General features: G+C 44.8%; 1 protein-coding gene across 4 annotated transcripts in view; it reads left to right on the plus strand.

Moving 5' to 3' along the window:
* tcp11l1 (t-complex 11, testis-specific-like 1) overlaps positions 1-13,850 on the plus strand; it is a 55,619-nt gene that overhangs the window by 32,777 nt on the left and 8,992 nt on the right. For all 4 annotated transcript variants that reach the window (XM_060928284.1, XM_060928281.1, XM_060928282.1 and 1 more), the window contains exons 5-7: positions 8,537-8,757; positions 8,870-9,006; positions 12,775-12,950. In XM_060928284.1, coding sequence (XP_060784267.1) covers positions 8,537-8,757; positions 8,870-9,006; positions 12,775-12,950 — 534 coding nt within the window. The remainder of the gene's footprint in view (positions 1-8,536; positions 8,758-8,869; positions 9,007-12,774; positions 12,951-13,850) is intronic.

Here is a 13,850-nt window from a genome sequence, read left to right on the forward strand (position 1 = left end):
GACTGTGACCATTTGTAAACAATCATGGCCGCGAGGTTTGCTTCGTTAAGAGCCGAAGATTTAAAGAGAAAGACGCGTTGAACACTCGAAAGGCTACCAAAACTTCATTATATGTTCTTCATGCATATTTACAAGAGAAAAACAGATCAACGGACATCGAAAAACTGGAAAAGAGAGCAATATCTGAAATATTGTCAAAGTTCTATGTGGAGGTGAGGAAAAGTAATGGAGACTTTTACAAGAGGACTCACTCCACTCAGCAAAGCCCTTTTGTTTTGAACAACTGCAATGTAACAATTAACTACGACCAAAAATAACTGTGAACTTGAACTGTTAACCTGTATGTAGCTTGTATTAGAGATGAAAGTGGAGCAAAGAAAAAAATACTGAAATATGGGGGGGGGTGCGCAACGTCCCCCGAAAATATTTTAATAACATAACACGCAAAACCCTGCATTCTAGTGCATTTTAGTACTTATTTTCACTAAAACAAGTTATAACTTTTAAGCCTTTTTCTTTCATGTACATTCATGATTAACATGTCAAAAATATCAAATTTAATTCCCCTAGTTAATGAGTAATTTTCAGGAGTGCATTTAGAAAACGCGGTGATTTTTCCTGGCTACACAGTTCATTACTTTGAAAAAAAAAAATCAGACAGTTGAAGGTAAACTCCGCAAAATCCCAAAACAGTCCTGTTAAAAAGTAAAGGTCTGTTCGAGTTTCTAAAGCTTTCAGGTTTCAATGTTGGGGACATTGAGCCTCGTTTATCAATCTTTTAGCAGAGTTGTGCGTTTGCGTAAGCTAAAGTGAACTAAAAATTTCCAATTCATATTTATGCGAGTTGAAACCAATTGTTTACATTAGTTCGTATTGTCTGTAAATTTAAACACCCCAATGAATACCGAATTTCTCATGTAAATCAGGGGCGTAGGGTGTGTGTGTGTCACACACTGACTGGCAGCCTGAGTACATTTATATAACAAAAAATAAATTACTATTGCTAGTTTTAGGTAGCTTAGAAACCAGCTCTTCCATTATTGCTGTTTCTTCCATGTTTTCTTGATGTTGTGTTCTAGAAACGGCACTAAAACTTAGCTTCAAAACCACAAAATGCAACTTTGATGGAAAAAAATATATAATAAATTGCTTACCTCTCTTCACGTCGAAAGAAGGAGGAAAGTTTTGCTTGTTTTGACATGGCGGATTATTAACACGAGGAAATACTCGTAATTCGCAACTAAAAAGACTGCAGCTACACTGGCAGCTTGAACACGTGTTGCGCTTGCACAGAACAGTGTCAGTCCTGCGCACCTTAGCTCGTGCACCTGAAGGCGCACCTTGGGCGCGCGCACCTTGGGCGCGCACGCCTAACAAGCTCTGGCACGCGCGCCGTTAACAAAGAACACCTGTCTTTAATCAATGAACTATGTTTGGGCTATTTAAGGACCGCACCCATGCAAAGATGATGCAAAGTATTACGCCGCGTCTAGGAAGGCGAAAAATCCGAAAAATAAATTTCTCCATTTGGAAAACCGGAGATTTTCAAGAGATTTGTCAAATATCCGGATTTCCATGTCATTAGCGGAAAAAATCCGGAGGAAATCTAAAAATACGGAATTCCGGGAAAATCCGGAACACTTTCATGACTATTGTATACAAGTTGGGTTGTTGTTCTGGCTTTTTGGACTTGTACCATTTTTATTGTTAGAACTCTGTACAGTACATTGGATTGACAGAACATTTGAAATACATTCGATCAGAATCGGCGGTCAATATTGGTAAGTTACCCCCCTGTTCTTAACTTTTTGTCTCGTCTCGTCGTCTTCCGCTTATCCAGGACCGGGTCGCGGAGGCAGCAGTCTAAGCATGGAAGCCCAAACTTCCCTTTCCCCAGACACCTCGGCCAGCTCCTCGGGAAGAACACCGAGGCGTTCCCAGGCCAGCCGAGAGACATAGTCCCTCCAGCGTGTCCTGGGTCTTCCCCGGGGCCTCCTCCCGGGGGGACATGCCTGGAACACCTCCCCAGGGAGGCGTCCAGGAGGCATCCGAAAAAGATGCCCGAGCCACCTCAGCTGGTTCCTCTCGATGTGGAGGAGCAGCGGCTCTACTCCGAGCTCCTCCCGAGTGACTGTGCTTCTCACCCTATCTCTAAGGGAGCGCCCAGCCACCCTGCGAAGGAAACTCATTTCAGCCGCTTGTATCCGCGATCTTGTTCTTTCTGTCATTACCCAAAGCTCATGACCATAGGTGAGAGTCGGAACGTAGATCGACCGGTAAATTGAGAGCTTCGCCTTTTGGCTCAGCTCCTTCACCACGACGGACCGGTAAAGCGACCGCATCACTGCGGAGGCTGCACCGATCCGCCTGTCGATCTCACGCTCCATCCTTCCCTCACTCGTGAACAAGATCCCGAGATACTTAAACTCCTCCACTTGAGGCAGGACTTCTCCACCAACCTGGAGAGGGCAAGCCACCCTTTTCCGGTCGAGAACCATGGCCTCGGACTTGGAGGTGCTGATTCTCATCCCAGCCGCTTCACACTCGACTGCAAACCGCCCCAGTGCATGCTGAAGGTCCTGGTTTGAAGAAGCCAACAGGACATCATCCGCAAAAAGCAGAGATGAAATCCTGTGGTTCCCAAACAGGATTCCTTCCGGCCCCTGGCTGCGCCTAGAAATTCTGTCCATAAAAATTATGAACAGAACCGGTGACAAAGGGCAGCCCTGCCAGAGTCCAACATGCACTGGGAACAGGTCTGACTTACTGCCGGCAATGCGAACCAGACTCCTGCTCCGTTCGTACAGGGACCGGACAGCCCTTAGCAAAGAGCCCCGAACCCCATACTCCCGAAGCACCCCCCACAGAATACCACGGGGGACACGGTCGAATGCCTTCTCCAGATCCACAAAGCACATGTGGACTGGTTGGGCAAACTCCCATGAACCCTCGAGCACCCTATGAAGGGTATAGAGCTGGTCCAGTGTTCCGCGACCAGGACGAAAACCGCATTGTTCCTCCTGGATCCGAGGTTCGACTATTGGTCGAATTCTCCTCTCCAGTACCCTGGAGTAAATTTTCCCTGGGAGGCTGAGAAGTGTGAGTCCCCTATAATTGGAGCACACTCTCCGGTCCCCTTTCTTAAAAAGAGGGACCGCCACTCCAGAGGCACTGTCCCCGACCGCCACGCGATGTTGCAGAGGCGTGTCAACCAAGACAGCCCCACAACATCCAGAGACTTGAGATACTCAGGGCGGATCTCATCCACCCCCGGTGCCTTGCCACCGAGGAGCTTGCAAACCACCTCAGTGACTTCGGCTTGGGTAATGGACGAGTCCACCTCTGAGTCATCAGCCTCAGTCTCCTCAGTGGAAGACATGACGGTGGGATTGAGGAGATCCTCAAAGTATTCCTTCCACCGCCCGACAATGTCCCCAGTCAAGGTCAACAGCTCCCCACCCGCACTGTAAACAGTGTTGGCAGAGTACTGCTTCCCCCTCCTGAGGCGCCAGACGGTTTGCCAGAATTTCTTCGAGGCCGACCGATAGTCCTTCTCCATGGCCTCCCCGAACTCCTCCCAGTTCCGAGTTTTTGCCTCCGCAACTGCCCGAGCTGCAGCACGCCTGGCCTGCCGATACCCGTCGGCTGCCTCAGGAGTCCCGGAGGTCAACATGGCCCGATAGGACTCCTTCTTCAGCTTGACGGCATCCCTTACTTCCGGTGTCCACCACCGGGTTCGGGGATTGCCGCCACGACAGGCACCGGAGACCTTGCGGCCACAGCTCCGAACAGCTGCATCCACAATGGAGGTAGAGAACATGGTCCACTCAGACTCGATGTCCCCCGCCTCCCTCGGAAGCTGGGAAAAGCTCTCCCGGAGGTGGGAGTTAAAGACCTCCCCAACAGAGTGCTCGGCCAGACGTTCCCAGCAGACCCTCACCATACGTTTGGGCCTGCCAGGTCTGTCCAGCTTCCTCCTCCGCCAGCGGATCCAACTCACCACCAGGTGGTGATCAGTTGACAACTCAGCCCCTCTCTTCACCCGAGTGTCCAAGACATAGGGTCGGAGATCAGATGACACGACTACAAAGTCGATCATCGACCTCCGACCTAAGGTGTCCTGGTGCCACGTACACTTATGGACACCCCTATGCTCGAAGATGGTGTTCGTTATGGACAAACTGTGACTAGCACAGAAGTCCAATAACAAAACACCACTCGGGTTCAGATCGGGGAGGCCGTTCCTCCCAACCACGCCCCTCCAGGTGTCACTGTCATCGCCCACGTGAGCATTGAAGTCCCCCAGTAGTACAATGGAGTCCCCAGTCTGAGCACCCCTCAGTACCTCTCCCAGGGACTCCAAGAAGGCTGGATACTCTATACTGCTATTTGGCCCGTAGGCACAAACAACAGCAAGAGCCCTCTCCCCAATCCGAAGGCGCAGAGAGGCAACCCTCTCGTTCACTGGGGTAAACTCCAACACATGGCGGCTGAGCTGGGGAGCTATAAGGAAGCCCACACCAGCCCGCCGCCGCTCACCACGGGCGACTCCAGAGAAGTGGAAAGTCCAGCCCCTCTTGAGGAGCTGGGTTCCAGAGCCCAAGCTGTGCGTGGAGGTGAGCCCGACTATCTCTAGCCGGTACCTCTCAACCTCCCGCACAAGCTCAGGCTCCTTCCCCCCCAGCGAAGTGACATTCCATGTCCCAACAGCCAGCCGCTGTGTCCGGGGATCAGGTCGTCGAGGCCCCTGCCTTCGACTGCCACCCAATCCACACTGCACCAAACCCCTACTGCTACCTCTGTGGGTGGTGAACCTACAGGAGGTTAACTTTTTGTAAAATCTATAATTGTTCCATCGAATGTGTATGTATTATAATTAATAATAATATTATTATTATTATTATTATTGGCTGCCTTTTTTTCGTGGTATATCAGATATATTCCTTTCAGCTACTCATCTTTGACTTGTTCAATATCATGCTAGCTGAATGTAATATATCTGATATACCATGAAAAAAGCCAGCCAATATTACTTAAATGTAGCTGTTATCTCGTGATCTTGGTGTGGGTTTTTTTTATTTTTTTTTTATTTTTTTTTTTCAAAGCACTTCCATTATGGTAATTGTGGTTAAATATTTTTACAATTCAGGATGGAAAAAAAAAAACCAACACGTTTTTGCTGTGGCTCAGAATTTATTTTTTGGTTTGGGGAAAATGATGCACATTTTTGTTAATTGTTTATGATATTCTGCTAAAATCCTTTCTATCTTGACATTTTCTCTAAACATCAAATGAAAAATAGCTTATGCAGAAAATATAGCTGATGAATCTATATATTGGCGAGATCATAATGCATCATGTATAATAATTTAAACTAGGGCTGTTAATCGATTTACAATATTTAATCACGATTAATCACATTCTTGTCCATAGTTAACTCGCAATTAATCGCAAATTAATCACGCTTTTTAAAAATTTGTTTTAAAAGTTCCTTATATTTTTCAAGTTTTGGGGAGGATGAGCGGACAAATCTGGTTGCTTTATGGAAATGTATGTGGTCAGGTCAGGAAGGATAAGACTGAACAGAGCAAAAATTATTTTTCTGAGTATTTTATTCCCCACTGCATTTAAAAAAAAAAAGGGGGGGGGGGTTTAATTTTATAATTTTGAGGGTTTAGGACAGTTCAGTGTGAACAAAACAATACAGTATTTTTCTCTAATTCTGTCCTTAACTTCCAGCCTCAAACTATGCAGTAAACTAAACAAACTCGGTGATGTGGACTCTGGACAACAGTAATGGCTATATTTCTTTAAATAAAGAAAATAAAAAAATACAAAACCCAGATAAATACTTTTGTTAAGGTACACCGCTCATAAGGATGTTTTCCAGTAAAATGCAGTAACTCACTAGTAAATATACAGTACATTCATGAGCAAAAACTGCATTTATAAACACTTTTGCATCACAAATTTCTCAGAATAAAACAAAAACTCTCTCACGCTTCCACACACACCCCTCTGGACCTTAACACGTCATCTTTTCTCCCCTCTGGATCATCAAAAGCTTATACACACGTTTTATGTAAACAGTCAGAATGCATCAGTACAAGTTGATTCTGTACATAAGTGCGCTTTATCATGACTTATGCCGACCAGCTACTCGCTACATCGCTCACTCATGCTGCGTCACTTACTGATTTCCCAAACTACAGGGCAGGGGGCACAGAACATGCGTATGTTATTATTGTGTTAACTTTAACAGCCCTAATTTAAAGTAATAAATTCAGCTTCAAAGTGTACTGGTCATGCTTACAACATTAATCGTGCTTTATGTATTACTTATAGACAAAAGACATGTACATTCAGTCAAAAAAAACCACCGTAAAAGCACTTTTGTGGAGAATTTTATTCCGGTAATTACCCACGGAGGTAGACCCACAGGGAGCAGCCATTGCTGGCCGGAAGTGGCGTACAGTCGTTGATTCCGGGTTATCGGGTGTGAGGAAACATGTTGAATAAATATAGATCTAATACTTGTAAATAGATATTTATTTTATGGCACATAGCTATTATTTCATGGCATTACGTGCAAGTAGATTTGGTTGTACTTTGGGGTCGAGAGCTTCACCAGCGAAGCTCGACAGGTTTAGAATGAGTAGGTCATGTATTGAGAGAAATATCTGAGTTTTTTTTTTTTTTTTTAATCATACAAGCATGATAAACATATTGACAAACTTTATACTTTACACTTTCCTATGTGAGGGCCACATGGTGGTGTAGTGGTTAGCGCTGTCGCCTCACAGCAAGAAGGTCCGGGTTCGAGCCCCGTGGCCGGCGAGGGCCTTTCTGTGCGGAGTTTGCATGTTCTCCCCGTGTCCGCGTGGGTTTCCTCCGGGTGCTCCGGTTTCCCCCACAGTCCAAAGACATGCAGGTTAGGTTAACTGGTGACTCTAAATTGACCGTAGGTGTGAATGTGAGTGTGAATGGTTGTCTGTGTCTATGTGTCAGCCCTGTGATGACCTGGCGACTTGTCCAGGGTGTACCCCGCCTTTCGCCCATAGTCAGCTGGGATAGGCTCCAGCTTGCCTGCGACCCTGTAAAACAGGATAAAGCGGCTAGAGATAATGAGATGAGATGAAACTTGTCACCTTACTCGGTCACACCGAAGTTGGAGCACTGAGCGCGCACTTATGCATTCATAAAAGACCTTTCGCATGGTAACGGCATGATAATCACTTTCACTCTTTCGGTTTTGATTGGTTTCTCTTTCACAGTGGGAACACCCACCGTTAACAGGATAAAATCTGTCAGGCATAGTTCAGGCTATTTGGAGGTAAAACTTGTTGCAAGATGGCACACGGATTTTGTGCTTCAGATGATTCAGGACAGTGAATCAATTCATGATTCATTTTATGATTCAGGACCGTGATTCAGTTCAATCTTGAATTGTGACACTGATGATGAATGGTGCCTTTTTTTTTTTTTTTAACTTCGACTTGGTTGAGCCAAAGATCAGCTTGAGTAAGTGTAACTATTTCTTCTATTTCTTATGAGCAGATCAGTTGATCATGTGTTATCTTAGACCAGTGTTTGCAACACGGGGTCAGTGACCAGTCCACTGCAGCCCAGGCAATCGGACAAACCAACGACTGTGCGTCACTACCGGTGCCGGAACAGCCCGTGAAGGAGGCAACATGTCGCTGACCATGCCTGACTGGTGGAGCAGTGACTTAAAACTCGCGCATACTTGAGAAGAGCTTATGACGAACATTACATGATGGAACCACTGGTGTCATACGTGATCTTTTGAAATAGCTAGTAATTAAAATTCACTACAGGTACACTTTAATGAAGCAAAGAATTGTTATTGTTGGGTAATATTGTCCCAGATCTGACATTTATACCAATTAATCAAATTCTTCATCTAAATGTCTGAGTCTCCTTATGTGAAGGTTGGCTCGTTCCCATAATCTAAATAAGATTGAGGTTAGGTGTCAATCGTGTTTTTTTTTGTTTTGTTTTGTTTTTTTTAAATGCCTCCGCCACCTTAAGGTGGAGGAGGCATTATGTTTTCGGGTTGTCCGTGTGTGCGTGCGTCCGTCCCAAAACCTTGTGAACGCGATATCTCAAAGGCTAATGAAAGGAATTTCACCAAACTTTCACCATTTGTGCGCTTTGGGACAAACATGAACTGATTAGATTTTGAGGTCAAAGGGTCTAAAGTCAAGGTCACTGTGAGGTCAAATGTCTGTCCGAAAACCTTGTGAACACAATATCTCCAAGGCAAATGAAAGGAATTTCATCAAACTTTCACCATTTGTGCGCTTTGGGACAAACATGAACTGATTAGATTTTGAGGTTAAAAGGTCACAGGTCAAGATTACGGTGAGGTCAAATGTCCATCCCCAAATCACAACTTAAGGCGTGTAGTCTACCAGGCGGAGGCATCCCCATCGACGCCGTTGGCGTCGAGTTCTATTTAGTTTTTTCCCTTTTTCTTTCCCATTGCAATTCAATTCTGATTGTCCTCTTTTAGACGCTGCTGTCCTTCCTAATGCCGCACCAGACCCGTTTGAAAGGAGAGATAGAGGAGGCACTGGACCTGTCGCTCATCCAGCAGCAGGCGGAGAACAGGGCACTGGACATCAGCAAGGTGGCTCTGTTTATCATCAACACCATGGGCGCCTTCTGCGCGCCGTGTAGGGACGAGGAAGTCCAGAAGCTGCGGGACATCACGGACATTGTACTTCTTTTTAAGTGAGGGAAAATTCAGTGACCGTCTCCAAAAGTTTCATTTTGTACAGAAGTCACACAGATGTATTATTTGAGTATTTACAGAGTAAAACTATTTTCTGTGCCTGTTGCACAGGTCTATTTTTGCAGTGTTGGACAAAATGAAGATCGACATGGCCAACTTTACTGTCATTAGTTTCCGGCCACACCTGCTGCAGCATTCAGTGGAGTACGAGAGAAAAAAGTTTCAGGAGTTCCTCAACAAACAGCCGAGTGAGACACACTTTTTTTTTTTTCTCTCCTTACAACCCCAAATTCAAGAAAGTTGGGACTGTATGGAAAATGCAAATTAAAAAAAAGCAGTGATTTCTAGATTTACTTTGACTTGTATTTCATTGTAGCAGTACAAGTCCAAGATATTTTGTGTTTTGTTGGTCAACTTCATTTCATTTGTTAATGTACATCCATTCCTGCATTTCAGGCCTGCAACATGTTTCGAAAAAAGTTGGGACGGGGGATATTTAGGGCTAGTAATGAGGTAAAACTGTTAAATAATGATGTGATTTGAGACAGGTGATGTCAAGAGGTGACTGTAATCATGATTTGGTACAAAATCAGTATCCAGGTCTAGTCTTTGAGCGAAAAGATGGGCCGAGGATTTCCAGTTTGTTCACAAATGCATGCGAAAGTTATTGAAATGGTTAAAAATGATGTTCCTCACAGAAAGCTAGGAAGGGATTTGGATATTTCACCATCTATGGTGCATAAAAATGGGGAAGATGTGGCTTAGAGGTGAGAGATGCAGTAGGGCGGCCAAAAGGTTGCTGGTTTGATCCCCTGGAGCAGCAAGAATGGCTGAAATGCTCTTGAGCAAGGCACCTAACCCCCAACTGCTTCCCAAGCTCCCCATCTGTTGTAGGTTGCTCTGGATAAGAGCGTCTGCTAAATGCCTGTAGTTCAAGGAATCTGGAGGAATTTCAGTGCATAAAGGGCAAGGGCTCAAGCCTAATCTGAACACCTGTGATCTCCGATCCCTCAGATGGCACTGCATCAAGAACAGTCATTCATCTATAGCTGATATAACCACATGGGCTTGGAATTACTTTTTGACAAACCTTTGTCAAGCTCTACAATACGGAGTTGCATCCACAAATACCAGTTAAAACTTTACTTTTATGTCCACGGTGTCCAGAAGCGTTGTTGACTTCTCTGGGCTCTGAGGCATCTGGGATGGACCATCACACAGTGGAAATGTGTTTTGCGGTTAGACAAATCAGTATTCCAGGTCTTTATTGTAAGAAATGGACACCGTGTGCTCTGGACCAAAGACAAAAAGGACCATCCAGACTGTTGCCGGGGTCTGTCATGGTATGGGCTTGTCAGTGCCCTTGGCAAAGGTAACTTACACTTTTGTGATGGAACGTTAATGCAGAAAAGTACACAAATTTTGGAGCAACATGTGCTGCCTTCAAGACGACATCTTTTCCAAGGAGATTTCAACAAGATGATGTAAAACCACATTCTGCACACATTATAAAGGCAGGGCTGTAGAAGAAGAGGGTGTCTGTCCTCTCTGTCCTCAACAGAGAATGTGTGGAGAATTTTGTAACAGAATATGACAATGACGACCCCATACTGTTACACACCTTAAGACCTGTTTGCAGGAAGAATGGGACAAAAATAACACCTGAAACACTTCATCAGTTGGTGTCTTCAGTCCATAAACATCTTCTTTTTAAATGTTGTGAAAAGGAATAACAGTACAAATTACTTTATCGTGTCAACTTTTTTTTTTTATCCCCCACTGGCTGAAAAGCCCAAAGGGGTATGATGTCGTAGTCTGGCTAACGCGACTGCAAAGCTCTACGAGCTATTGGTCTGGCCAAGATATTAAGCCCAACCGTTTCCCAGAGCCCGTGGTTGATCCGCCTCCCTGAAATGCCTCAGTTTGCTACTGGTCGAAGCCAGAAAAGGCTGTGACGAAGCTTAAACCAATCACATTACTCTTTCCTCTGACGTATGCGACGCGACGGGGCTAACTGGTAGATTAAACCATAGACATCCTATTATTAAACTCTTACCGAAGCCGGTCGGGAGCAAGGCGAAAACGTCCTTCCTTTCAATAAATACCTCCAGGGCTGCTCTTTGCTCCGTTTTCAATGAGAACTTCCCGTTGAATGCTTTCAATACAGCATTCGTGAATGAAGCGCTTCCGGCATAGATTCTGTAAACAATCTATGGCTTCCGGTCGCAGTTCTACTACGTCAGTGCCTTGAACACGCCTCCACCCAGGGCCATTGGAGATGCTCAAAGATGATTGGTTCCTGATTTTTCGGGAGCTTGGAAGAGCTGTAGATAGCTTGCCTGGCCAGACTAAGCTCGCAACAGGCCCTCGTGTTGCGTCACGCTTAGGATGGGCGGGCCCAGGCTAATGATGTCGTCTTGACATCCGTCCATCCCAGGAAGGGTGCTCACCTTCTGAAATCAACTCCTCTCGCAATTTCTGGAGGAATTTCATGAAACTTGGCAGGATTCTTTGTTATATGTCGGTAATATGCGTTTTGTAATTTCATGAAATTCGGTCACATTTTGCCAGAGTTACAGCCCTTGATTAACACAATTATAATTTGACAATTTCCTGAGTTTTTTCCTTCTGAAATCAACTCCTCTCACAGTTTGTGGAGGAATTTCACCAAACTTGGCAGAAGACGTTGTTTTGTTCAATTCTGTTGCATTTTACCAGGGCTATGGCCCTTGATTAACAACCTTGTACTTTCACAATTTTATGGTGACATCAACTCCTCTCAATTTTTGGACGAATTTCTCGAAACCTGGCAAAAGGCCTTGTTGTATGACGGTCTCATCTCATACGCATATTGCGATTTAATTTCGTTTGTGAAAATTTTCCCAGAGTTTTGACCCTTGATTAAATAACTTGCACTCTGACAATTTCATGAGGGTGTACGTTGTTCTGAAATCAACTCCTCTCACAATTTGTGGAGGAATTCCACCAAACTTGGCAAAAGGCTTTGTTATATGACAGTTATACGCAGATTTGAAATTTTGTTTAATTTGGGCAGATTTTCCCAGAGTTATGCGCTTGATTATTAACAAACTTGTACTTTGGCAATTTCATCAAGGTGTCCTTGCGTTCTGAAATCAACTTCCCTCACGATTTTTATCCCCCGCTGGTTGAAAGGCCCGAAGGAGGATTATGTCGTGGTGATGTCCGTCCATCCCGAGAAGGGTACTCGCATTCTGAAATCAACTCTCTCTCAATTTTTGGAGAAATTCCACGAAACTTGACAGGATTCTTTTTGTTATGTCGGTAATATGCTTATTGTAATTTTGTTCAGTGCAGTTGCATTTTACCAGAGTTATGGCCGAGTTGCCAGCGGGGGATATCGTGCTCTCAGAGCACTTTTATGTAAAACTCATGAGGTAAAACATCAAATAACGTGCTGCTGTATGGTTTTGAATGTAATACAGGGCAAATATTATTTACAAATCATTGTTTTCAGTTTTAATTTCAGTTTCAACATACTAGCCCAACTTTTTTATGATTTGGGGTTGTATTTAAACTACATCACCAAATCACCCAAGTGTCATGTTGCATGTAAGATGTATGAACAAATGTTAGGGGGGAAAAAAACAACCACCATGGACTCGTATATAAATGGATAAATAAAAGTTATAGTCATTGATATGGTCATATTTTCTGTAAGGAGATAATTATTTAGCATTTTGAGAGAATCCAGTCTTTTGTTGTAGGAAACTAATCAGGGGTGGGTTTCCCAAAAGCATCTTAACTAGGAGAGAGAGCGTTCATTGTGCTGCTCACTCTACCATTTAACGATGATCTTTGTGCTGCGATGCTTTTGGGAAACTCAGGCCAGCTTTGGGTGGTAACTAACTCTGTCTCAACGTTCCGTCATTGATTCTTTTCGTATTACCAGAAGCCTCTCTTCCCCTTAGTGTGTGTCAGTAAACATGTAATGAAAGAATGATCATTGGTTCATATTAGTGTGCGCTTGTTTTCAGATGCTCTGGACTTCACTCAGAAATGGTTGCAGGAGTCGGCGGACTCGGTGCTCAGAGGTGATGAAGAAGGTGCTGCAGGCTCGCCCAGCTCCTCCTCGCAGCTGCTGCTGAACATCCACAACCAGGCGTATTTACAACTGCTGCACTGGGAGCACGGCATGGACACTTTCCCCGAGGTGGGTCAAGAGCCACTGACATGTCTGTGTTAATGCTGGAGAGTTGTGTTCACGGCATTAACAGTATCCATACACACTGCTCTCACACTTGTGTATCTCACCTTCACTATGAGAAGTTTTACACTTTTTTTTTTTTCCCCCTTCCATGCTCTCACTAAGTCTCATTCTCATCTCATTATCTGTAGCCGCTTTATCCTTCTACAGGGTCGCAGGCAAGCTGGAGCCTATCCCAGCTGACTACGGGCGAAAGGCGGGGTACACCCTGGACAAGTCGCCAGGTCATCACAGGGCTGACACATAGACACAGACAACCATTCACACTCACATTCACACCTACGCTCAATTTAGAGTCACCAGTTAACCTAACCTGCATGTCTTTGGACTGTGGGGGAAACCGGAGCACCCGGAGGAAACCCACGCGGAGAACATGCAAACTCCGCACAGAAAGGCCCTCGCCGGCCACGGGGCTCGAACCCGGACCTTCTTGCTGTGAGGTGACAGCGCTAACCACTACACCACCGTGCCGCCTCTCGCTAAGTCGGTCCCTTTTTTTTTCTCCTTCATTTTCTCTCCTATTCTGTCGACTTGTCTGATCATCTCCACTTTGTTTCTTCCTCACATCTGTCCTTGTCTCTCCCCCTGCATGTCTGTCTATCGTTTTTCTGTGCATCTGACTATTTGTCTTTTTTACCTATCTGTCTCTTTATCTGTAAGCTGTCTGCTTCTCCACCTGCCTTACCTGTATTTAACTTTTATTCTATTTCCATCACTTCCTTTTTCCTATTCCCTCCACCTGTCTGTCCATCTGTCTGACTATACATATGTATGTTTATTTTTTTTATAACTTACTTTGTCCCTCCCTTGCTTGTATCCTGTCTGCCTCTGTTTTTTCCTCTATCA

Source organism: Neoarius graeffei, chromosome 8 (assembly GCF_027579695.1).
Source record: "Neoarius graeffei isolate fNeoGra1 chromosome 8, fNeoGra1.pri, whole genome shotgun sequence".
In the NCBI taxonomy this organism is placed as follows: Eukaryota; Metazoa; Chordata; class Actinopteri; order Siluriformes; family Ariidae; genus Neoarius; species Neoarius graeffei.